We start from the raw sequence: 26948 nt of genomic DNA on the forward strand, positions 1-26948 counted from the left end.
ATTTTGGGGGGCAGAAGGGAAACAAAGCCATAGAGATAAGTACATAATTAGTACCTGCTTTCCAGCCTGCATCATGTGGAAATGTGAGGAGGAGAAACTTGCCATGGTACAGGCTGCGATCTAGGGTTCAAGACATGTAAGTGGAACATGTATGACAGTTATGTGCATTCAAGGCATCGGGAGATTCGTTGTATTGAAATAGGTCTGTGAATTGCTATTGTGTATAGTGATCCCAACACCAACCTCTGTTGTTCAAATGCCAGAGAATCACAAGAATATTGATGGTCTACTAAGTTATAAGTGAGATAATTTCCTTCTTGTCATAATTCAATAGGGTAAGCATAGTACAGAAACTCACATGTGAATTTCACATAAGCTTCAAGCACACACATCAGAATAAAATAAATAGGTGACTTCTGCTGAAGGAAAATGTGGCTTACACAAAATTTGTCCTGTTGGAATTGTCAGAAGGCACTGCAGAGTGGAAAACACTAGATTTACTTTACCTGTTTTATCATATCAGTCACAGACCAACTGGCACTCACTCATAGCCTCACCTGCACATGAAGCAGTGCCATCCTTCCTTAGTGATGTTTAGGTGTCTATAGCCAAGGCCTGAGAGAACAGGACTATCACAACTTTGTCAGGGTTTTGCCCTAAAATGAAGACTACCCCAGATCACTCCTTGACTGAATGCTTTCCTTAGGAAGGGTAGCAGCTGGTCTTGCTGTACTTTCACTTTTATTATGACATAAGACTGACCCACTTTAAAAAACTTCTGTCTAATGATTATATTGTTTAATGAGATTTGTTCTCATTGTTGACATTCTGATAGATACTGAAAAGAAACTGTGAGAATGTCATCACAGATCCTTTGAGAACTAAAGATGCAGTAATGATGGTGGGAGCTCAAAAAAATTATGCCTGATCAGAATGTGTGGCAGCTCGGTACCAACTGCTGCTTCCTCATAAGTATTCTCATTTGTTGTAAACATCTGCCACATTTGGATAAACACGAGGCAGAAAAATAAAGTGCTAGTTGAGCAGATATGCAACATCACATGAGATGTTGCATAAAGTTTCAGTGAGATATAACATGGGATTGTGTACTGTTTTGCAGTCACACAGGTACAGCCCAGGACACCAAGTGACAGGAGACCCAGTACTTTGAAGAACTCTGACCAGTCAAAAATCAAAATTGTCTCCTCTAAGTTGATGATATGAAGCTCAGGTATCCTATTGAAAGTGCCTGTGTACAGTTTTCCCCTCCAGAGCTGCAGGGAAGGTCTACATTAAGAAGAGCTGGAGTTTTCTTCATCCCATCAAACATGATTTCTGCTTTAAGGATTTACATACTAGACCCAAGCAGTGTATTAGAAACTTTTATTGCACACTGACTACAGAAGTCTCACAGCTCCCCCAGACTGCAGTAGTAAAACGAAGAGTCCACAGCAGGTAGGAAGAAACCTTTTTATAGGCAATGCCAGAAAATCTTCATAATCATTTGTTGCTATCCATATGTAAATCACCTCATTGAATATCACTCAACAATACCTGCAATGAACTCATTATTTCGGTGAAGATTTGAGACTAAAACTATTTTTCACATTGTTCCCTGTTCTGATTTATTCACTGTGTGCAATGGAGATTTTGCAACAAACCTAGGCAAGGTCTTGTTAATAACTTCATTGCTGAAAATATAATTAGTAATCTTTCAAATAAGGTAGCATCTTTAGACAAGTCAAGTTCTGATTTTGAAGTTTGCTACACCCTGTTGAAAACTAGTGGGTATATGCTCCAACAGGAAATCATTTGGCTAATCCTAAAGACTGTTTTTTGTTTTGAAGGTAGCAATATTTAAGCCTCAAATCTGTTGATAGCAAGCATCTCTGAATTTCAAATGTCTAAATTTATTTGGAAAACTGATTATAGCTGTTCCCTCATAGCTTTGAGTGTTGACCCTTTTGAAAATCAGTCAACAAAACTTGCTGGAAGAGAGAACAGATAAATGATGAAGGAATCAGAGTACAACTGAACCTGCAGACAAAGAAGATTTCTTATATGCCTTTTTTTCTTTGACATGATGTAATCTTGATTTCTTTAATTTTATGTACTAAATTCAGTTACTATAACACATTGCAAGCTAGAAATTATACCCTTTTCCAAAGAACTATTAAAAATATCAAGGGAGTTGAATAATGTGGTAAAGGCAGAAGGAGACCAAAATCCAATGACAGATGAAAAGGGATGATTAAGAAAAAAGCATATTTGCTCTTCAAACCTTTAATGAGGAATTATGAACAGCATTTTTGTAGGTTGTTTTTCTGCTAAAGTCAAATAAGCAAAATTTAACAAGTGCAGGTCTCATTCATAAACAGCAAAGTGTATAAACCACTGCAAATCATAACATACAATGAATGAAGCAGTCCAGTATGCACTCTGGAGCTTACAGAAGCAAAGGAATGGTTCAAGAAGTTTCTGCTTCCATCCTTGAAGTATGTAGAAGGTTACAAATTAATCTCAGAAGAGTTTATAAGTCTCTCAGAGTTAATGAGTATCTTAAAACTGCCTGCTTCTCTTAATTGCCTAAGGCCAGTTGGTCCTGGAGTATATAAAGTACCCATGCATGACGATGAGAAGTACAGCCAAGAGAGCCAGCAAACAAACAGCAGACAGGAACAAAGTGCTGTGTCTGCTGTGAAAGATGCCAAAAGATGTTTTTACTTTCATTCGTCTTTTTGTGCTCTTACTCAGTTTCTCCACTATTTGTCTGGGAGTCCTTTGCATTTCCACAAATTCCTCCATGTGCAGATGGGGAAATAATGAGCTAGTGTTTTATTGCCTGGTAGTTTTGGGGCTCTTTCTCCTTGTTACTGGCATTTTCTGGAACACTTTCCATGAAGTCTTGAAATACAAGGCCCTTGGCATCGTCATTCGAAATCCCAGCCACCGAGAACTACGAGTCTGCACCATAGACAGGTATGTGCTGCAATTTGCTGCAGATGATTTGGGAGGGAGGGATGTTATTTTGCAAACATACTGTCAGAAAAAAGGAGCAATAAAAGGTTTTTACAAAATTTTATAAAATTTTATATTTACTATAGAGAACTGTAGTCTGAAATTTTATTTGCTAGAGCAAGGAGCAACGTGCAAGCAGTAATTCATGCAAGTGATACATAACGTAAGGTTTACTAGAGGAAACAGAGAAGGTTTCACAGTTTCCAGTTTCCAAAGCCATACACGGAGGCAGCAGGTGCAGCTATACCAAATTCATGCAGGAGCATCCCGAGTTCCATCTCAACAGACAATTTCAGATGTGCTGCTGTAGGGTAGGTGCTTATATAAGTTATCAGCATTGAGGTATGCAGGGAGCTTCACCTCATTATATGGCTCCTGCTAAAGTTTTCTGGTCTAACTGTCCCCCCTATTTGAAAACCTCATGAAGTTCAACAAGGTCAAGTGCAAGATGCTGCACCTGGACTGGGACAAACCCAAGCATAAACACAGGCTGGGCCAAGAATGAAATGAGAGCAGCCCTGGGGAGAAGGACTTGGGCTGTTGGTTGATGAGTAGCTCAGCACGACTTGGCAATGTGCCCTAGCAGCCCAGAAAACCAATAGAATCCTGGGCTGCATCAAAAGCAGCATGAGCAGCAGGTCAAGGGAAGGCATTCTGACTCTCTACCCTGCCTTTCTGAGTCCCCACCTGGAGCACTGCATCCAGGTCTGGGATCCTCAGCACAGGAAGGACATTGACCTGCTAGAATAGGTCCAGAGGAGGGCCACAAAGATGATCAGGAGGCTGGAACACTTCTCCTATCAAGTCAGGCTGAGAGAGCTGGGGTTCAGCCTGGATAAGGCTCCACTGAGGCTTTATAGCACCTTCCAATACCTGAAGGGAACTTACAGGAAAGGTGGAGAGAGACTTTTCACAAGAGCATGTAGTGACAGGGCAAGGGGGAATGGTTTCAAACTGAGAAGGGTTATGTTTAGATTAGATACTAGGAAAAAATGGTATACTGTGAGGATGGTGAGTCACTGCAACAGGTTGTCCACAGTTGTGGATATCCCATCCCTGAAAGTGTTGAAGGCCAGATTGGATGGGGCTCTGAGCAAACTGATCTACTGGAAGGTGTCCCTGCCCATGGCAGGGGGGTGTGTAACTAGATGATCTTCAAGTTCCCTTCCAACCCAAAACATTCTGTGATCCTACAATTTTATTTTTTAACAAAGTCGGATGCTTTGAGAGAGAGAGTTAGGAGTTGAGTGGAATTAGGCCTTGCAAAAGCCTTTAACAGGGTCACCGGATACAAATTACTTTTCCTGGACTGTTGTGGAAACTGCACCAGAAACACTGACAGTGGGTTCTCTAAAGGCACTATAAAAGCAACATTCAGCAAATTTTGGTTAGATAAGTAGAGTCATACAAAATGCATTTTAGCACTGTGAAAAACAATGCTTATTGTAATAGCAAATAACTTTGAACAGTGATCTCAATCTTCTTTCAAATTAAACTTTTCTCAGGCACTTGTTGAAATATGAGCACAAGTGTTTGTATGTCAGGGGTGGGAATTTTCACAGGGAAGGCTTGTCCTTTTAGAATGTTATGTTTTAATAAAACATTCTGTACAAAGCCACAGGAAAAGATCCCAGCTATGCCTACCTTTTTAATTTATTTCATTGTTCTAAACCTATTTAGGTTTCCATTTACAGTTTAAGCCTCATCTAAACTTCAGAAGTGTAACAGACAAAGCATCTAACCAAGCTCTGTGAGATAAATCACATTTCACCACAAAGTGTTTCTTTTCGGACTGCTTATTTTAGGCCTGACTTCTACCCTCCCTCCTATGAAGACTGCACAGATCCTGAAAAGCAGACTTCCCCACTGTCAATTGCCTTCACAGTAAAACAGCAAGAACCCATCAATGTCCCTCCACCTCCATATAGTGAAAGCAGTGCAGATTTCATCAGTGAAACAAATGAGCAGGAACAGCCACCACCATACGAGTTATGTGTGCAGGAGCTATGGCAGCAGCAAACAGCTGACCAAGACTCAAACCCCAGACTGGAGTCAAATTCTCATATATCCATGCAAGAAATCAGTTACCAACAGGATATAGACTTCCAGGGGACCTCAGAAAGAGCAACATCTGTCAGAACATCTGAGATGGGCAGCCAGTAAAATTCTGCATCTGTGAAGCAGGGAAAACTGGAAGAAAACTTGGGTCAGTGATCCCAAGTAGTACACTACTTAAGGTGAAATTGCACAGGAAAAACATTGACCATTTGTCAGTGTGAGTGGAGTTGGAGGAGATATACAAAGATGCTCAGTATTTCAAAGCAGAATAAATCTCCATGGAGATAGAAATGTTCAGGCTGTATCTTACAGGAGTCACCATCAATGGTAATAGAAGTTTCTTACACTACAAGATAAACGAAGCATCATGCTCTTATTAGTCCTAAATGTCTTGTGCCTTGTAAGGAGTTTCAAATGAAAGCCTTCATTTGTGGTTTTGAAACATTAGCTGACTTGGGAAACCTCTTTACTCAGCTTTTGTTTGAAACCTGTAGATTATTTTTTATAACTGATTATTTTTGTATTGTATGCCTTTCAAGTTATGTGTTTTATTTTGGGGTAAAAATATCTGTTTTACTGTCGATTTCATGAATAAATTTTGTAATTAAAACAAATGCCTTGTGTCTGCTTATATAATACAAGAGGTCCATGATTCCAGATAAGGGCACAAGAAAATATGCCTCTGAGCTGCCAAAAAGAGAATCCTGGTTATGCTCACAGCTCCTCGGAGGAAACTACCAATTGCAGGAGGAAAAATCATCTCTGATTCCTCTGAGCTACCTCTAAGGGCAGTTGCTTCCACTGCAGCTTACTCAAGACTATGGGAACTGAGAAAGGGACCCTGTATCCTGTTTCTGACACAAGTGGCCTCATAATTACACAACAAATACCAGAAAAAAGGACAGTCTTGGATATATGCCCTTCCTCCCACAAAATCACGAAGGCAAATTTGGATCCAGGCACCATCATCTGTAATTCCAGATGACAAGAAAAATTTCAAGAGGGCTCCTTGAGATTTGAACCTGCAACATTGACTATAAATGAGTTTTCCTCGTTTGGTTGGAAGGGACCTCTAGAGGTCATGTAGTCCAAGCCCTGGCAATGACCTGGATCGCATTGCTCAGAGCCCCATCCAACCTGGCTCTGAGATAAACACATGCAGGTATTCTTCCCAAAAATGTCAAGGCAGTGGAAGGATTTAAAAAAAAAAAAGAAGAGGTTTATTTTAGATGCAAGGACCACTTTTTTTGATCTTGCACACATCAGGCCCCAGGGGCAAAGGCAATGCCCCTCCTCCTCCAAGGCTATTTTATCTTTTCTCTCTCCTCCTCTACTCTCTTTCTGGCCCAAAGAGGACTTGTACATGTCTGCAAACATGTTGTCTCTCTGCATACCAGAAAGCAAGGCTGAGAACTTCTCTTGCCATGCAGGGGAGGTTGGGGGGCGGGTGGGGAAGCATTAAAATTCCCTTTGAGAAAGGGTTACCATTTAGGCAGAGAGCCTTCCTAGCAGAACGAGTTCTAACCTTTTGCTACAAATTCTTCCAGAAATGTATCTATTCCTACACTGACCTCGAATTTGTTCAGGAATGGGCTCCTATACCATCTCTCTGGGCAACCTGTTCTTGATTTTGTTACACACCTGCAAAACAGAAAAACTATCACACTTTCCAGATGCCTACATACTATTACAAGTTAAGCACTATGGCTGCACATTCATTGGAAATGCAACCCATGGTGGTAACAATAGCTAAGGCCAGGGAACTGACAATTGCATCAGTTTTGTCCCTCAAAGAATTTCATCCTTTATGGGAAAAACATACAAACCTTCCGTTGCTTTAAGCAAAAAGAAAAGCAGAGTAAAATGGGGTGAACAAACTACAGAGAAAGAAAAATCAGTTCAAGGTAAATTGATGATGAGAAATGTATTAAAACATCCAGAGTCTAAAACAGAGCTCCTGAAAAGAAGCTGATAGAAGATGCTATCAGCATATAAAGATTTTTCAAAGTGACTGAGAAGCAGCACAGCACAGAGAACAATAAAAGCCAGAAGTACACATTATTTCCAGTCAAAGTGAGGATCTACTATGCCAAGTGATCTTGTTACAGTCTTACCTCTGTACCTTACCACCATATCCATCCCCCAAAATCTCTTGCTTCTCTATTCCAGAGTCCTAGATCCTGAAGGCAGTGGGCACAAGTATTGTTGCAATGAGACTGATCAGCCACGAGATATCCCATGGCAAAATGCCTGTCCTGCCTGTTCAACTTCTTTTTTTTCCTCCAGTGGAAATCAAACTTTTCCACTAGGTAACTACTCATGCAAGACCAAATGAGTGCGGAATGGCTGAGACTACAGTTCTGAGTCATACTGAGAGCAAGTACTGCAGGAGTACCCCTGAGTTTGCTCTTGGACCAGTTTGCTATAGGAAATTAGTTCAGAAGCTTTCCACATAGTTTATGAACAAACAGGAAGAGCTAACCCTCTTTCCTTTCTCCCAGTTCCAGGAAAGCCTTGCAGATGTTGTGAGGTCTCAATGGGTCCAGAAATGTGAAACTGAAGAAAACTGCATCTTCCATCTGCAGTATGTCATAAAGTATTTGATACATGAAAGTTACTCAGATAAAAAAACATTAAAGTTAATGCCTAATATTTTGATACAATCTGGTATTTTGATCCAATCACTTTGTCTTTTCAGGCAATGAACTATTTGATTATGAACTTAATGAAAAATGGCATGGGCAATGAGCTCAAAAACGTCAACAATCTTATAGCAGCAAAGGCTTTTAAACAGTTTGCTTTTGATCAAATTTAATAGCATGAAGTCATATTTGCCAAGAATAGCAGCTAGAAATTTTAAGTTAAAAGGAATTTTCTTTGGGCAGAAGGACAGAACCAGTCAAACTAAGGCTTCAGAACAGAACAGATTCTTTCAGTGCATTGACAAATAACTTCCCGGCACTGGTGACCGAGGAGCCAACAAGATGCTGCTGTCCTCATACTCACAATACCAAGAAGCAGGTGCGTACGTGAAGGTTTTTGCTCCATTGATCATGAGACAATGGATTCAGAATTCTTAGAGGAGCAAAAAGGACAAAAAGCAAGACCAAAGCTTGCAGAGCAGACTTTAACATCTTCAGAGATCTGCTTGGAAGAGTCCCATGGGTTACGGCCCTGGAGAAGAGATAAATCCAGGACAGCTGTTTGATTTTCAAGGATTGCCTCCTTCAAGCTCATGAATGGTTCATTCTGACATTTAGAAATCAAACAAAGGCAGCAGGAGGCCTGCATGGATGGACAGGATGCTCCTGACTAAACTCAGATGTGAAAAGGAAATGTATGATAAGTGGAAGCAGGGACAACTGAACTAGGAGGACAACATGCATGTCAACTGCATGATTGACACTGTCTATCCAATCATGCAGGGTTGAGATCAGGAAAACCAAAGCCCACTTGGAGTCGAATGAGGTGAGGAATGTGAAGGGTGATGCCTTAAGCCCCTAATTTTTTTTTTATTTTTCTAATATTTGTAAGCCTTGTAAGTTTTATAGGTAGATTTTAAAAGCAGCAACCCTCCCTCCCTTGTCCCTTGTTCCTTGTCCCTTGTCCCTTTCCCTCTAGCACCCTTAGTTTACACATTCCTTAACCCTCTTACCCCATTCTATGCTCCCTATATCACTCCTACCCCCGAATCCAGTAGAAATGTTTAGTCTTTTGTCAAGGCAAGGCCTAGATTGTTGGCAGAACAGCATATCAGGGCCTAAACCACAGAATACGGTCAAAAACTGGGTGACTATGTACCCTTTGTGCTCTGATGATGGTGAAGGTGATGAAGTAGGTAGTCCCGAAATGCACCCCAGACCCATTTTCAGGGGGTGGACCCGGGGCGGTCCAGAGTAAAGGCCACAGGGTGGACACATTTGTGATTGGATGGATGGTATTATAAAATGTAACCTCTCGGGCACAGGGGCGTGTCTTGTAACATCTTTTGCTTTGGCATATTAAACCCTTTCTTATCTCACCCCTAATTAACTGCTCCGGGAGATTTTTTTCAGCACCTAAATCTCACGGCAACAGTTGGTGGCCCATACACTGGGGAAACCTGGACCGGGACTTCTTCAGACTGGAAACTTTCATCGTGCAGGAATTCCTCATCAAGCCAGCTTTTATCTGAGATAATTCCCGTCCCGGTCCGAGAAGCCCAGCTCCACAGAACCCACAGAAGCAAGCAATGAGCACAGAGGTGAGATAAGAAAAGAACGGATAAGGGAAAAAGGTATCTGGTTAGTTAGCAGCTGTGGGAAAAGTTTGTGTTCCGGGAGATAGGGAACACGGGTGACTGGAAAGTTAACTTAAAGACCTGGGCCTAGATAGTTGCGAGAGTCGCTTTCCAGGTGGCGAATGAGTAGTTTCGCCAACGCAAGTCAGGGCGGGTGTTTCAGCCGAGGGCTGTTTGGCTTTGGAGAGGACGCCTTCCAGTGCTCTGATGCTGCAGGGGAGCCGGTGGGGCTCCAGAGTCAGTGTGACTCGGTAGAATAGCTGAGAGGTTACAGGAACAGCATTTGTAACCTCAAGGTAGCAAGTTCGAATCCCAGTGTGTGACTGTGGTCTGTTTTTGTATTTTGTAATCATGGGTTGTGTGGATTCAAAAGTTGAGATCCCTAAAGAATCCCCCCTGAGAATGGTTTTGAAGTATTGGAAGATTTTAACCAGTCCCAATACAACTTTAAGAAAGGAGGAATTTTGCAGACTATCTGTAAGTGTATGGTCATTATTTGGGCAGATGAAAGGGGTGACCCAGTGGCCTAATGGATAAGGCATCAAGGGTAATGGTAAAAGTTTCTACATGTACACATGAGTTGAAAGAGGGCACAGAAAAGACTGAAGTGCTCAAAGCTTTCTTTGTCTCCATCTTTACTGGTAAAACTGGCCTTCAGGTATTATAGGCCCTCAAGACCGAAGGAAAAATCTGAGACAAGGAAGACTTACCTTGGGTGGAGCAAGAACAGGTCAGGGAGCACATGGAATGCATGCATAGAGCTGAAGAAGCTGAGTCATGCCATTGCAAGGCCACCCTCCATTACCTCTGAAAGATTGTGGGTGACTGGGAGAGACCCCTGAGAGAGGAAATATCACTCGTGTCTGTAAGAGAAGGAGGATCTGGGAAGTTACAGCCTGGCCAGCCTCGCCTTAGTTCCTGGGAGGTGATGGAGTAACCAATCCTGGAAATCCTTGTCAAAGCCATGAAGGACAAGGTGATTAGAAGTAATCATCATGGATTTATGAAGAGTAAGTGATGCTTAACCAACTTGATGACCTTCTACAATGAGATGAGTGGCTTAGTGGATGAGGAGAGAGCAGCGGATAAGGAGACAGTACTGAATGTTGTTTGCTCCACCTTTAGTAAGGCTTTTGACACCACATCCAAAAACATCTTCAGACTGACAAAATATGATTTAAATAAGTGGACAGTGACATGGATTGAAAAGCAGCTAAACAGCCAGTCCAGAAGGTTGTGACCACTGCCACAAAGTCCATCTGGAGTCCAGTCACCAGCAGCGTAACCTGGAGGTCAATCCTGGAGCAAATACTGGCATCATGTGGATAATGGGGCAGAGCACATCTTCAGTGGTTTTGTAAGGACTGGAAGGAGCAGCTGACACTCCAGGCAGATGTGCTGCCATTAAGAGGGACCTATGTAGGCTGGAGAAATGGGCCAACAGGAACCTCATGAAGTTCAACAAAGGAAAATGTGATGTCCTGCCCTTGGGGAGGAACAAATCCAAGCACCAGCACATGCTGCAGCCAGTGGGCTGGAAAACAGCTCCACAGAGAAGAACCCGACGGTCAACTAGCTGATAACACACCAGCAATGCACCTGCACAGCAAAGACAGCCAACGGTATCCTGGGCTGCATCAGGAAAAGCATCACCAGCAGTTGGAGGAAGGTGATCCTTTCCCTCTGCTCAGCAGAGTAAAAGTAAGATACAACTGAAGGGCTGGGTCTGAGCTTGCCAAGTACAAAAGAGACATGGACATACTGGAGCACCTCCAGTAAAAGGCCAGAAAGATAAAGGGAATGGACCATTTGTCATATGACAAGAGACTCATAGAGTTACAAGTGCTTAGTCTGTAAGACAGAAGGTTCATAAGGAATCTTATTTCTGTAAATACTTGATAGTAAAGAAAAAAGCGTATGGACCCCAGGCTCTTCTCAGTGGTGCCCAATGACAGGACAAGAGGCAATGGGCACAAACTGAATCGCACAAAATTCCATATGACCACTCATAGAAGTTTTGGGTTCATTTTTTTTTTTCACTACAGGAGCGGTCAATTACTTGAACAGTTTGCCCTGAGGTGGTTGTGGAGTCTCAGCCCTTGGATATAATCAAAACCCAACTCGATATGGTCCTGGGCAGCTTCCTCTACATGATCCTGTTGTGAGCTGGGACATGGACTAGGAGATTTTAGTCCTGATGAACTAGGTAGCCCCTTCCAAACTCAAGGATTCTGTGATTCTGTGGTTCAGGTGAGTAGTACTGCCTTACAAATTGTCTCTGAACACAGAGAGAATACTAGGTTTTGGGAAACAGAATTATGTCCAAATAAATATTAGCTGAACAATAAAGGAATCTTGCAATTTCCAGACTTGAGGAAACTGCTTATTCAAAAATAGCACAGAAGGGTGTAGGTCTCTGTCACAGTGCCTAGACACTGTGATAAGATGAACAGAATTAGTAACAGTTTTCCCTCTGCTAGATGTGTGGGGTGTTTTTAGGAGCCTTGCATTTTTGTGTAACTTTGTATATGTTGCTTTTTTCCCACGCATTCATCTTTCATGTTAATAATTAAAAGACCTCAGGAAATGCAGCACACTTTATGAGACTATGGCTACAGTCCTTCCCCGCATGCATCAGATATAAAGATATACACTGCACTTCAGCCTTACAAAGTTTTATTCATTTTCTTGCAGAGAAAAGTAATTACCTTCTATCAGTATCACCTATCTTTATAAAAAAAGGGACCTGGAGCCTAAGGCAAAGTCAATATCAAGATTTGAAAATATACCCTTTGTTTATCATGACTGCCTTCAGGAAAGCAGACTGTCATTTTCTGCAGCTCTAGTGATAGCTTTCTGATAAAAGCACAGGTGTGATTCTTCACAGTCTTCATCTGTTCCCTGTGAGCCTTTTCCATTGCATCCTGAAAAGACACCTGGCTTCAGAATATCTTACTTTTCGAAGTGCATTGTTCCCATCCCAGAAAAGCTTGACAAATGGGATATTCCATAGTATAAATAGCTAGCTCACTATGTGATCAAAAATTATTTCATTGTCAGAGAACATGTAGGAGATTTTACAAGTCTTAGTGAGCTCCCTTTCAAGCAACCCAGTAATTTGAACTGTCATAATCCAGAGTGTGTGACTATGTGTGATCTACTAGTTAGGAGCTTACTATCTTGCACCTAGAGGAGTTTGATCTATAATAAATATAAAATATTAGATAAACCAAGTTTCTTCCAGAAATGTTCTTTGCAAGGTTTCTGTAAAGATGAATACTCTTACACTCAAAAGCAGATGTCCAAACTGTGTGAGAATGCCATTGTCATATAAGAGAATAATCTTTATAAAAAGAACTAAAGTCTTAAAATCTCATTTGGTTTGTGGGAATGTGTAATGGTAAGGTAGGATAGTATGTGACAACATTAGTAACTCATTTGTTTAGATTCAATTAAGTAATAATGTAACTGTATTAAAGGCAGTTTTATTAGGATGCTTCAAAGTGCAGTGTGTCTTGTCCACAATTACATTTTAAGACAGATATACAGCATTACTCTTTATTGTGTACTAAGTGCCATAGCCTTTTTTTGACAGAAGTGTTGAAAGAAATAAAAACAATTTCCTTTGCTGCAATATTATATAAATTGCACTAAAATTTGACAACCACAATGAATTAAAATACACTGTAAAGAGGCAAGTTGCACAAAGCCACCCTGATGAATGATACAAGCGAACAACAAAGCAAAGCTTTGAAACAAATGACATGCAAAGTGTTTGTGTTCTTCTTCAGGGCACAGTATTGTAGCTAGAACCACAGTATCATTTCACAAGCAGAAAAATGCTGATGTCCATATCCCCAACAGCCTTCTCAGATTTATGCTGAGACGCCTTTTGCACTCCCCAAATTTTTATTCCATGATCCACTGTTACTAAGAATCTAACAGAAACCGTGTTCAGCTAGTGAATCAGTCAAGTATTTCTATTTAATTTATTAGTTTTTTTAATCCCCTATTCACTTACTTCACTTTGTAGTAGTGGAGCATGAGTATTCCAAAGACTTAAAAGACTTCTGTAACTCCTTCATAAAGAATTGCTGAACTTGCAATAATTACCTTTCAAACACAGTAAGAACCAGTATCATCTCCTGACATGAGGAATATTGCAAAAGACAGTCAGATTCCATAGCCAACATAGTGCTGGAAGGATAAAATCAGCTCCATAGCACAAATGCCTCCCTTTGGAGGAAAACAACCAAAGAGTCAAAAAATCTGGAAAATCTAAAGGCACAAGTCACATTGATATGTTTTAAAAGCAGGGGTAAAAAAATACGGAATAACCACTTCTTTGGGAGCATGTGTAAATGTGTATACAACACCGCTGTCAGTGTGAATCTGTGAGCAACAGGAAAGGCAGGAGAGGAGGCACAGTTGTCCAGTGGCGAAATACATAGTTCAGTATACAGCCCTTATGACGTGCTCATACATGCTCTGTATGCTTTTTATAAACTGACAAGAAGGCGACAATATTCCCAAACAATATTCACCAAGTATGTCTTTGCTTTGCAACTCCTCCCCCTCTCTCTGCAATTGAAATTTCTCCAACTTTTATCACAGCATTCAAAACCAAGCCGTTGTCATTTTCTGTCACACTGCTGACAACATTTGAAGATTAAGGCCTCTTTGGTTATATTGTTATCTGAAATTAAGATATTGCAGGTAAAACAAAGAAGTCAATATACTATTGCATCTGGAGATCAATGCAAGTGATTATACTCAATGTTATATTGAATTTTAGTTCCCACCCTGCCTCTCTCCCCAAGAAAACTTTTAAAATCACACAAGGCACAAATGGCTAACAAGTCTTAACAAGGTTCAGTCTCTTCCTTGCTGTTTCTCTTTTGGCCCTGGTTTAACAATCTTCTGTGGCTTCAGGTAATGACAGTGGGTCCCTTTCGTCCTGTCCTCTCATGAATCTGAGATATTTTCAGTGCGATTGCTATAAGAGGACTCAGCACAGCCTAAAGAGGGAGAAATACATTCAATTACATTAAGCATAAATAACAAAAGATATCTGACATTTATAAATCCTTCTTTTAACTGTAGAATTATATAATAATAGTAAATAATTTAATAATGTGAAAAACTGACACAGCCATAGTGTCTGTATAGTTATACTTGGCATAATGAAGTATCATGTTTAGCATGTTTTGTGAAGTGTTACACTGACTGTATCTAAGCTATGCAGAAAAGAGAAACCACTAAATACACTGCACTGATGTTTCTATGTCACAGGAATTGTGGAGCTCTTGTGAAATGTGTTGTACAAAAAAACTAGAAAAAATTGTACAAGAGTAGAATTGTTTCCATTCTGATAAGTGGAAGCCACATAGATGATATTTTCCTCCCAAACACACTTACTCTGTGAAGCTTAAGGTCAGAAGGTACTGTAACAACTACCCAAACAGAATTCACAGAAGTGGGTTTTGAGTAATACCACATGTTGATAGGATAAATTCCAACAGAAGAGCATGAATTTTCAAGTTTCAGGCTACAGATCTTATTAAATGGCCATACACATGCACAGATGGGTGAGTGCAAATAATTATTATGATAGTACCATGTGAAAATCAAGTAAAATACAATTTTTCAAATGGCAATTGAATCTTCTTTCAGTTAATTAAATGATACACAAAGATAGACACAGCTGAGTTTTGTGTGAAAACCTACTTTTCAGAGAATTGTATATTTGGTTACCAAACTAATGAGTTAATTCTCTGACCCTTAGAGATTTCCCCTGGATGCCCCTCTCAAATAAACTAATTCTGGCTTCAAACACCTCAGGTTTGAAAAAGAAATGAAACAAAACAGTAATTCTGGAGAGCTTAAATTTACAGATATATTTTTATAACCTTAATATAGTCAATACTTTTAATCTCTTTCAGCCACCTAACAGTTTTTGACAGGATGAGGTGTTTGCTTTATTTACACAAGCAGTCAGATGGTTCAATCAAAAGACTGAAGAGACTAGCTGTGCAAGTAGTCATGCAGTAATGACTACTGAATGCCATTGGTGTCCAGTGAGTTTATGATTAAACTTAGTAATGCACAAGCGTGAGTGGTCTGACATGTTATTATTAAAAAAGCTCCATAGTTGTAGATATCTATCTAGTGAATAATTACTGAAGCAGAACACAAATCTATTAAAGTCAAACATACTTAGAGAAGATTAATATGCAGAACACAAATTCACATCTGTGAGCAAATGCTGCAAAAGTAAATATTAAAATATGCCAATCTATAAGGTCTGGATGACACCAAAGCATATGAACTTCTCTGGCACTCCTTTAGGAAACCTTTTCCTTATGTAATCTAAAACAAAGGGAAAATTTAAAAAGCAACCCTGCTGACCAGTTTCACTAGACTCTGCTTTCTTAGGCAACAAAGGCATTCAACATTAAAATTAAAAAATAAACAAGCAACACTTTATACAATGCTGGAACAAAACACAAAACGAAATGAGTTTATGTGACATGCATTTACATAAACAATTTAGGTGCTGCACTTTTGCCAAATGATTTCACTTGTTACTAAATGTTCTTCTTGTTACAATCACGCTTCTCAACAGAGAAAGTCCTTCTCTAATTCTGTCTTCTCGTACTTCAATTTAACTATATTTTCTTCATCCAGAAGATACAAAAAAGTGAAAGTGCATTATATTTGGAATGGCAAGACCAGGACAGAATAACGAGGAAGTAGAACTGCACATGCCTTTTAAAAACTTCTTTACCTCTGCCATGAATAATTTACACTTCAACTGCAACAGATAAATCCCAGCCAGCAATCACTTATCGTTAATACGATTCTAGAAAGCCTTCTATATCTCAAAGAGATCTTGATTTAAAAATATTTTTCAAATGGTTCTTTCTACTTAAGAAATTGTAAAACTTTATGATTGACATGCCACTCAGTACATTAAATAACACATTTATCTCTTGGCAACTTTTTAGGAGATATGGCATGTTATCCTTTAGACAAAATTAAAGAATTGAAAATTTACAGAACTGATTTAATCAGAATTTTACTTTAGTAACCACAGATAGAAGTTATATCTCTAAAAAAATAACTGGTAGCAATGATTACTTGTACCACGAAATAAATCAAGCAAGCAGATATCTAACGTCAGGCAAATAAAGATTAAAAGCCTTTTCCTAGGGAATAATCTGTACCAGAGCTGTCAGAGGCATATCATTCCTGCTTGGTTCATGTAGTGTTTTTTCTCTCTGTGATCTTGCAAGAAAATTCCATACAACTCACGCTCTTCTAATCAAGGTCTCACATAAGATTTGTCCCATGATGCATGTGGTTTATCAAGGCTTAGGCAGGGCTGAAATGTACCTGCTTGCAGGTTAAAAGCTCTGCATGTCTCTGGAGTTTGGCTTAAGAAAATAATTTTCTCAGAATAGGTGCATAAATGCCATCTATATGTCAAGAAACACCTTGTGAAAGCCTTCTACATGTAGCCTTTATGCTAAAACCTGCCAAATTTCATCACAAGTTCATGCAGTTCTGATGCAAAATCAGCTGTCCAGGCTTAGCCTGGAAAGCCCATGAGGCTCTTTAGCTTCTCCCTAAGCCTGCAATGAATTTCAGTCTTATTAGGAAAAGCAATTTTACACAGTCTATGCACAGACATTTTCCATAGATCTTAAATTCATTTTTCACAGTCTCAAAAACAAGTTGCCCCATCGGTCTCATCAGTGAACAGAATTCTGCAGAATTTATCTGGGACAAATAAAACAAACAAACACTAAGGGAATGGTAATACTTTCAAATAGGATCTAAATGTTTTAGTGAACATCAGGTAACTACAACTCTCTTTTACTGTTCTCAAACTTTTGCTCTGTCTTCTCTTACTGCACCCATCTGCATTTTGCATTCAGCATAGCATCCACCAGTGCTCTTCTGGGCTCTCTCAGCTTTACATATACACAAGTGAAGGTACACAGTGGAACACTAGGATCAAAGTTATTATATTTGTATGCATGTATATACATTTGTATGTATGTTATTATTTGTAAAACCATTAAACATTAAACAACATACTCCTTTTATGTTGTTTAATGTTGTATGGAGAAGTAATGTAAGGCCATCTGAATTAGCCAGTCTTAAAAGAGTGTCCTACTGGGGAAAAAGATTCAGCAACAATTGGTTAAACCTTGTATGACTAGACACCTAGGCACCTGAAATACTAATAGTCAAAAAGACACATACAGAAAGTAATTATTTCAGATCAAGCATTCGGACCTTGTGACAGATTTCTAAGCAGTGCTGGCATAGTACTCCATGTTCCAAAAGAATGCACCTCCCTGGAACAAATGTTAATGGCTCAGAATTAAAGAAAGATAAATAAGTGGGTTAGTACAGAATGAAGTTGTCAAAAAAGGGCTATAGTTTAACTCCTCGTGTTCTGTCATGATAAAAGATGTGCCAAGTCTTTACCATCTGTGTATATTCTCTCTCTAAAAACTGCTATCAAACCTCAAATTCTATGTCTTCCATTGTTTGTCTATCAGTTTTACTATAAATTAAAGTAGTTCCCTATAATGGCAGCCTTGAGAAAAACGTACTTGCAGAATGCTTTGAATTCAACAACATCGGTAATTGCTAGGTGGTGTTATCATTGCATAAATCATAATAAGCCTTGACATTTCAGACATGGGCTAGAAATCCTTTTCTCTCCTAACACTTAAATTATTTCTCAGTTCTCTTTTTATCATTTAAACATCACACGAGAGGTTGCTCAGACAGGTCAGGGTAATGAGACAGCTAGAACAAGGACACAGGGAAACTGAGAAATAACTCCTTCCTTTCTTACCTCTTCCAGCTTGCACATCATTTTCCCCTGCTTCATGTGACCGCTTAAAGCTGTTGTTAGCGCTCTGTAACCTAGGCAACAGAATCACTATCATATGAACTAAATGAAAGAAAAACAAAGGTAGAAGAGAGGGACAAATCCCCCAAAACACGTTTTGATGGCCTTATTTATCAGAAGGAGCTTTTCCTTCGGCTTTAATACATTTTAAAAGTCAAATCAATACACTTACAAAGCAACACTAAAGTGATTCGAGAGCCACAAAGAATGGAATGAAACAACTACAAAGGGAGCTTAACACTTCACTGACGTCTGGCACCACAGCTGTACCTCCTGCAGAGCTTCTGCCTTAGGGGCTCAACACACAGCTCAGCTCAAGCTGCTTTGGCCTTGCACTCCAAAAAAACCCAGAAGTCTTCGGAAAGGTTTACGCCACAGCCACCTGTCCTAAAAGATCTAAGCAATGCAGATGTTCATCGTGGAACAAACTGAACCTACTCTGTAATATCCACAGCACTGGTGGTGAGGTTTATTACCACAAAGCAGCACACTCTCCACGGGGAAAAAAGGAAACTGACCTCTCCATTCAGAGAGGTCTCCCGGTCAACTCAAATAAAATAATAATAAAGGTTGGAAAGTCAGTTCTGCCCCTAGAATAAAGGAGGGCAGGCATGATGGGTGAAACGGATAGGAAGAAAATGTAAACTAAGTGGTGCATGGAAACATCTATGTTTGCAACAGATTAGTTCTTTTCTAGTATGTCCAAAGAGCAATGAGCAAAGATCAGGTTTAGTGAACTAATTTCTTTGATTCACGAAATATTTTATAATTACTCTCACATGATCTATTTCCATTGCAGTCTCAGATGATTTAAAATTTGTTCACTGTATAGTGTAGTTCAACTCCAGCCAGCAACTAAGTACCACGCAGCTGCTTGCTCACTCCCTGCCCCTGGTGAGATTGGCAGAGAATTGGAAAAGACAAAACCCGTGGGTTGAGATAAGCACAGGTTAATAACTGAAATAAACTAAAAATGATAATAATATGAATAATAAAAGGAAAAAGAGAGAGGAATAAAATGCAAACAAACCCCACAAGCGATGCACAATACAACAGTTCACCACCCACTGACTGTGCTCAGCCTGTCCCAGTGCAGTGATGAGCCCCTCACAGCCAACTCCCTGCAGTTTATATACTGAATGTGGCATCCTGATGTATGGCATATCCCTTTGGCCAATTCAAGTCATCTGTCAAAGTTATGCTCCCTCCCAGATTCTTGTGCACTTCCTCACTGGCAGAGCATGGGAAACTGAAAAGTCCTTAACATACTTACTGCACTACTCAGCAACAACTAAAACATCATTCTGTTATCAACATTATTCTCATACCAAATCCAAAACACAGCACTGTACCAGCTACTAAGAAGAAAACTAACCCAGACAAAGCTAGAACAACTTTATATGACTTTTCTGGACCATACTGTATGTTTTAATAGCTGACCAGAGCCATGCTAAAAGACTCAATGCTTCAAAAGTAAAGACAGGTAATAATTCTCTAGTAAACTGCGCTTGTGCTTAAGGTTGTATCAATGTCCTGACAGAACCATATAGACTCCTTTCATTTTATCCCTATTAAGTGATAGTGGACGCGAGGACTTCTGGATTGTTGATTTCAGTTCTCAGCTCTTGGATAAACTCACACCACAATCAATCACTTTATATAATCACTCATATATACAACCATATGTACCACAATATTTTCACATACCAAACAAGGTCCACATGCAAATCAGTTTGTTTTTTCCTCTGCTACTTGCCATTCAAAAATTGTTTCGGAAATTCAGTGTTTGATGATCAAGACATATTTTTGACCTTTTCTTTTTCTTTTTTTTAATTGGCTTGCCTTTTCCAATTAAAACACAAAGAAACAACTCATGTCCCAAAATCCTGGCTGCTGCTAATCTCATGATTCTGTAGCTAACTAGCATGTTCTTTACTAGTCTTCGGCAAAAGTATTTGCAACACCTATGATTCACTGTATCTCATTTAAGGAGTACCCAATATAGATTGCACAAGACTGAGGGAGTTGGCTGATGCAGTTGCAAAGCCACTCTCCATGATATTTGAAAAGTCATGGCAATCAGGTGAAGTCCCAGGTGACTGGAAAAGGGGAAACGTACCCATCTTTAAAAAGGATAGAAAGGAAGACCCTGGGAACTACCAATCTGTCAGCCTCCTCTCTGTGCCTGAGAAGATCATGGAACAGATCCTCCTAGAAGCTATACTAGGGCACATGGAGGACAGGGAAGTGATTCAGGACAGCCAGCAGAGTTTCACAAAAGGAAGTCCTGCCTGACCAACTGAATGGCCTTCTAGGGTGGAGTGACTACAGCAGTGGACAAGGAAAGGGCTACAGATGTCACTTATTTGGACTTCTGTGAAGTTTTTGACATGGTACCCCACAATATCCTTCTCTCTAAATTGGAGAGAGATGGATTTGATGGGTGGACTGTTAGATGGATGAGAAATTGGTTGGATGGTGGAATCCAGAGGGTAGTGGTCAACAGCTAAGAGTCCCAAAGAATGTCAGTGACATAAGGGTCCATACTGGGATGAGTGTTATTTAATATCTTCATAATTGACCACAGACAAGGGGATCGAGTGCACCCTCAGCAAATTTGCAGATGACACCAAGCCAAGGGGTGCAGTTGACACACCTGAAGGATGGGATGCCATCCATAGGAACCTGGACAAGCTCGAGAAGTAGGTCCATGGGAATCCCATGAGGTTTAATAAGACCAAGAGCAAGGTGCTGCACCTGGGTCGGGGCAAATCCCGGTATCAATACAGGCTGGGGGATGAACGGATGGAGAGCAGGCCTGTTGAGAAGGTCTTGGGGGTTCTGGTGCATGAGAGGCTGGACATGACCCAGCAATGTGGACTTGCCAATCAGAAAGCAAAATGTATTCTGGGCTCCATCAAAAGCAGCGTGACCAGCAGGTCAAGGGAGGTGGTTCTGCCCCTGTACTCTGCTCTTGTTGAGACCCCACCTGGAGTACTCTGTACCTTTGAGGGTGCTCAGCTCAAGAAGGATATGGATCTGTTGGAGTGAGTCCAAAGGAGGGCCATCAAGCTGATTAGGGGGATAGAGCACCTTACCTATGAGGAAAAGCTGAGAGAATTGGATTTGTTCAGCCTGGAGAAGAAGAGGCTTCAGGGCTACCTAACTGTGGCCTTCCAGTACCTGAAGGGAGCCTACAAGAAAAATGGAATTCAGCTTGAGGCTGTGGTGGGTCCATCTAGGAGCCAGCTGGAACTGGTTCTTTTTTACAAGGAGACAGCTTCTGGTAACTTCTCACAGAAGCCACCCCTGTAGCCCTCTTGCTATCAAAACCTTGCCATGTAAATCCAATACAGTAGCAGCTGTAATGGGGTTGTAGCAGTGTTCTTCCCTAGTCAAAATACATCAATGATCTTGCTAGTTGGGTAAATCTAGATACACAGAAAACCAATAAAATTGCTAAAAAAAGGTCCTTCACTCTGTCAGAGCTTTAACATTATAAGTATTCTATCCAAGAAGTGACTGAGGATGCAAACTGCTACTTAAAAATAAAAGCAAATAAAATTAATAGATCATATCTGCAGGCATGGAATCTGCAACATTTCTGTAAAAACTGAAGCACTTTTTGTGACTGATAGACAATGTTTAACAGCACAAGAAGAAACTTGCTAAGTTTATGGTGAGAATCTGGTGAAAAGGCAACACCAAACATTTACCTAGGGTTCAAACGCATTTGAAAGCTTTTATGTTTTGGGACATCTGCATTTGCATTCCAGTCATGAACACACGGCTACAGGGGACTTAAAACTACAGTGTTTTGATTTACCACAACCAAATGCTTAACCTCTTTTCCATGAAACATACTTAGTACTCTCTTGTATATCACAGCATAAAGGTGGTTTCCTGGGAAAAATCTGAGTGTGTGAAACGCGATTTTTATTAATTGCTCTAGGCATCTGCTGGACTTTACAGCAACTTGCTTTCAACATTCCCTCTTCTTAGGAAAAAGTCTGTTTATGATATAATTCTTAGACAACTGCAAGTCTTTCCCTTAAAAGGAATCTCTGCATTGTTTAGCATCTGGCATCCATATTTCCTAACTGTAGTCTCACCATGAGGAATCCTTGGGATGCCCTGACTTCCAGACAATCTTCTTGAAAAATGGTTATCTTATTTTTAAAATATTGTTCTAGAACTTGGATTATGACCCTTTAAAAAATAGTGAAAAAAATTCAAACTAGAATGTCTTCTCTTAATAGACCTGGAGTCATTGCCCAGAATTCATCACCAGGCATCTCAGTCCATGAGAGTGCTAGATATTAGCGCACCTTCTTGTTGTGTTAGATATTACACAAACATATATTAAAACTGCTGTTCCTGCCTCAAAGCGAGTACATTTACAAGACTAGGAAAATCATCTACAAACACAGTAAACCAGTCCAAACACTGAGTGTTACTTCTGATTAAAGATGAGAACCCATAGCCACTGCTATTACAGAGGTAGTGCATTACTTATTGACGTACTACAATCCTATTTCATTACCTGTGGTTCCTTATTGTGTTGGCTAGGATCTTTTTCATAACTCTCTGCATAGATCCGGAGAGTAGCTCTCACATGACTTGAAGCACTCATTCTGAAGATGAGCCTGGAAGCATCTGAAAAAATAATCCGTAGCCCCTATGATAGAAGAAGAAACAGCATATATGTAGGGTGGTAGTACCTTTACAAATCACCATTCACTGCTTTAAAATAAAAAGTGAAAGGTAGAGGCATTTGGATGCGATTCCTCTTTCCCTGGAACTTTGGACAACTCATTCATTCCTCTTTTTCTCCATTAAAGACTAGAAATTATGTTGTACGTTCCCTCCCACTCTTCATAACAAATACTGTCTTACTGCTGTTTTTATTTTCTTGACCTGATTTGTTCTTGTTCTATGTGGCAGAGTGCAAAATCAGTGGCCTGAGGTATAATATCTCCAAGGATGAGTGGCCTAAGAAATACAGAGTCCCAGGATCAAAAACCAGTTGTCAGCAGTGAATACAAAAGACAGGACCAGCTGCTGGCCCTCAAAGACCATGCACTAATATCTGACTGCAAGAATTTCAATAAGTTTGTAGTACAACTTGGAAAACTTTAGGTGTAATTAATTTCAAGTACACTAATTAATGCATATTAACTGTGTGTATAATAAAAGTGATTGATTAATTTATTAATTAACTGTGAATTTGCTCTTTGCTCCCATCTTCACCTCTTTTTTTCTTTCTTCCTTCCCCATTTTGCACAGCATATATAAACCAGAGTCTATATACCTGGATCCACAGTTTCTCTACAGGGGGGCCATTCAGGCCAGAGAACCAAATTGCACAGATGAATAGTTATAGTGTTGCAATATTCTACCAGTTCTGCACTAATATGAAGAACTGTAAATGGTACCCTCAGACTAAGTGTCACCTCTGCTTTGCCACTGAATTTCAGTTCCCCTTAGTCCTGCTGTTGTCAAACGCCTAGTGCATAAACTGAGACCCTTGCTACTTTTGTTTAAAAGGCATTAAACCGTTAAAAAATGAGAGAAGAGAATTAAAGAGATGCATTTTGTTCTTCCAGTTTTATCAGCACCTTGAGAAGACACTGATGTTAGAAACCCAGCGCTCCAATATTCTAAAGAATAAGTAAAACCATTGTTTTCTCAGTTATATGCCAAAACATCTTCAGCACCATATAATGCATTGATTGGTTGACAACTACAGAATCATAGTATGGTTTAGGTTGGAAGGACCTTTAAAGGTCATCCCATCTAATGCCCCTGCAATGACCAGGAGCATCTTCAACACGATCTGGTTGCTCAGAGTGCCATCCAAACTGATCTTTAATGTTTCTAGGGATGGGGCACCCACCACCAATCTGGGCAACCTATTCCAGTGTTTCACCACCCTCACTAAAAAAAAAGTCTTCCTTATACCTAGTCTGAGTCTACTTTTTTAGTTTAAAGCCATTACTACTTGTCCTGTTGCAACAGGCTCTGCTAAAAGGATTGTCCCCATGTTTCTTACAAGCCCCCTTTAAGTACTGAAAGGCCACAATAAGGTCTCCCTGGAGCCTTCTGTCTCTTAGTGAATGGGCAACTTGTACCTTACATCCTTATAATTCAAATTTCACACAAAAATGCAACTGGTTCCATTCCTGGCTTGCTGGATCCTCAGGAGCAGCATTGTTATGTGCTTGTGTTTGCAAAAGCTAGCACAACAGCACTTAAAATAAAAATAAAAACAGTCTTCAAGAGCAGCAGAATGTTTAATTTAATGTTATGCCTTATTACTGCACTGTGATATTCCCGTGTTTCAACAGATAAAATTAATTAGAAGCTACAATCTTAGTGTATTATTTGTGGCCTATTTTCTTGTTGCTGTATTTGTTTTCTGAATATGTCATTTATTAACACTGATTAATTAGCATGTAGCCAGCTTTTCATTCACTGAATATAAAGTGCTCTCCCCTACCTACCAGGGAACAAAACTTGGAACAAGTTCCTGCATACATAGCTGGAAAATCCACATGAAGCTTAGGATAGCCTGGAAGAGGTATCTGCATTTAGAGGATGAGCAAACTACCTGAGGAGAATGGCAGCAGTGAACTCTTGTTTCATTGTCATGGATCAACGTCCTCTCCTATTTTATCATGCTTGGAGAATCCCACTGAGGCTGCAGACACACGGAGCTAGGAATGTGTCCTTGCCAAAAGGCAAATGGTTGAACTGTACTCTGAATAATTAAGAGCTTCTCCCTGTGACAAAACATGCTTTCTGATTTTATGGTCTCCTTTTCAGAGTCCATCTGAAAACAGGCCAAGTTATGTTTCTCTGTTTGTGTTACACAGTGACATGAATTAGCAATTATATTCCAATATAGAGCAAGGGCTCTGGATGAAAATTAAGGGAAAGAAAAGTGCAATGAAAATCCACAAGCTGTTTTTTTAAAGTACACAGGTCACAAGTCTGCCATGCTATGCCTATAATTTTCCACTGGACTTCGATATGACAATATCCTCATATCTTGTTTCAATAGTAATACACACAGAGAGTAGCTCAGTGGCATATGGGCTGTTTATGTTTTCTGGATGCAACAATGAATGTAAAAGACTTTCAGCAGAATGGCATGACAACAGTTTTAATGGCTTGTAATATCATTTGCTAGAGTCTGGTGAGGTCAAGTAATTAAAAAACCAGAGAAACCAGGACAAAAAATATAAATAACATAAAATCAAGACAAATTTTAATATGAGTCATAGCTCATATTCAAAATACTTGAATATACATTTACACTTGGCAAAAGTGCATGGTTACTCTTGAGCACATAATGAGTTTCAAAACACTGAAGGCTCAGTTTGAACTGCAGGTCTTGATAGCTAAGGAATCTCAATATAGGCAGAGCCCAGAAGGAACTGGTGATTTGGACTAGAGAAGTCAATTGTGCCCACAGAGGGTACAATCTACTAAAGTCCTCTGCATGCTATTGGCTACAATAGATATTTTACCTTAATTATGTAAATCCTGTGGGTCACCAAGAGCAAGAAAATTTTGTAATACATGCATATAGATAGAAAATAGAAAAAGGAAAGATCTTTTTATATGACATTTTCCACTGTTCTGGAAAGGGAACCCTCCCTATACATGCATTGCTGTCAACAGAGACTTCATCCCATCCTATGTTCACTGTCTCCAATTATGTACAGCAAGTGCAAGCTAAACCAGAGGTGGATTATCTTATCCAGACCAAGCTAATCTTAAGTAGAAAATGCAGTATCTATCAAAGCAAAGAAAACATCATCCTATAAATAAATGGACAGTCTTGCCAGCTGAACTTTAGAAACAACACTGTTGGAGACAACACGACAACTGCGAAACCTTGTTACTCTATCACTACAGCCATACCTGTCTTTTGGTCACAGTGCCATCCACAGGATCTACGAACTCAAAGCTGTCTGTTCTTTCCACACTGTAGATACTGTTACCCACAGCAAACTGCTGATGGCTGAATGATTTGTCAGTGATCAAAGCTTCCAGGTCTCTCATTATGAAATATGCTGTTCTGGGTTCCAGCGCTTCATAATCAAACCTTGCATATATACAAAAAAAAAGGCAGAACCAAGAAGTAAGTCCTCAGAGCCCCAGAGAAGACAGTTCTGCTTTCACAGAACTCTATATACTCAAAATTAGCAATTTATTGCTCCCTTCAAAAATTAGAGGTGGACCAATGAAGCACTGATTGCAAATTAAACCAGCACACATGTGCAAGTCCTGTACAATCTGACTATTGCATGTGTGCAGCACAGTTCTGCACTGGCCACCTGACTCTGAATCAACAGAAATAATTTAGAAAATGCATAGTTTCTAAAGTAGCATAGAAAACATCACTGATACACAGCTACCTTTCCAAAATTAAGGACACAGTGCAGTGCTCAACAGACAAGGGAGACAGAGCAAACTTTGCTAAAAGTTTTGAGGAACAGCTACATGCAAAAAACCTCACAAATTGCAAGCTCCTCTGTATTAAGTCTGGATTAAGAGAGGGGCAGAAGCTAAAATGTAAAAGACATGTAGAATTCACCATTTTGAGACCTTAATAAAAATAAGTAAATGTTTGGATCCTTGGAGGAATTATCC

General features: G+C 39.9%; 2 protein-coding genes across 2 annotated transcripts in view; one reads left to right on the top strand and one right to left on the bottom strand.

Moving 5' to 3' along the window:
* Positions 1-2624: 2624 nt before the first annotated feature.
* Positions 2625-5256, top strand: TMEM252 (transmembrane protein 252). Its single transcript, XM_032676889.1, has 2 exons — positions 2625-2979; positions 4824-5256. The coding sequence occupies exons 1-2, from the start codon at positions 2705-2707 to the stop codon at positions 5179-5181; spliced, it is 633 nt and encodes a 210-aa protein (XP_032532780.1). The 5' UTR covers positions 2625-2704; the 3' UTR covers positions 5182-5256.
* Positions 5257-12824: 7568 nt separating this feature from the next.
* PGM5 (phosphoglucomutase 5) overlaps positions 12825-26948 on the bottom strand; it is a 74695-nt gene continuing 60571 nt past the window's right edge. The window contains exons 9-11 of the mRNA XM_032676057.1: positions 26217-26400; positions 22831-22965; positions 12825-14373 (exon numbers count right to left, since the gene is read on the bottom strand). Coding sequence (XP_032531948.1) covers positions 14284-14373; positions 22831-22965; positions 26217-26400 — 409 coding nt within the window. The 3' untranslated portion in view covers positions 12825-14283. The remainder of the gene's footprint in view (positions 14374-22830; positions 22966-26216; positions 26401-26948) is intronic.

The sequence above is a fragment of the Chiroxiphia lanceolata genome, chromosome Z (assembly GCF_009829145.1).
Source record: "Chiroxiphia lanceolata isolate bChiLan1 chromosome Z, bChiLan1.pri, whole genome shotgun sequence".
Taxonomy (NCBI): domain Eukaryota; kingdom Metazoa; phylum Chordata; class Aves; order Passeriformes; family Pipridae; genus Chiroxiphia; species Chiroxiphia lanceolata.

Excerpts from the sequence above, each read along its gene's own strand:
- TMEM252 (XM_032676889.1), top strand. The coding sequence starts at position 2,705 with ATGCCAAAAGATGTTTTTACTTTCATTCGTCTTTTTGTGCTCTTACTC. Across the intron at positions 2,980-4,823 it reads CGAGTCTGCACCATAGACAG|GCCTGACTTCTACCCTCCCT; the intron begins GTATGTGCTGCA and ends TGCTTATTTTAG.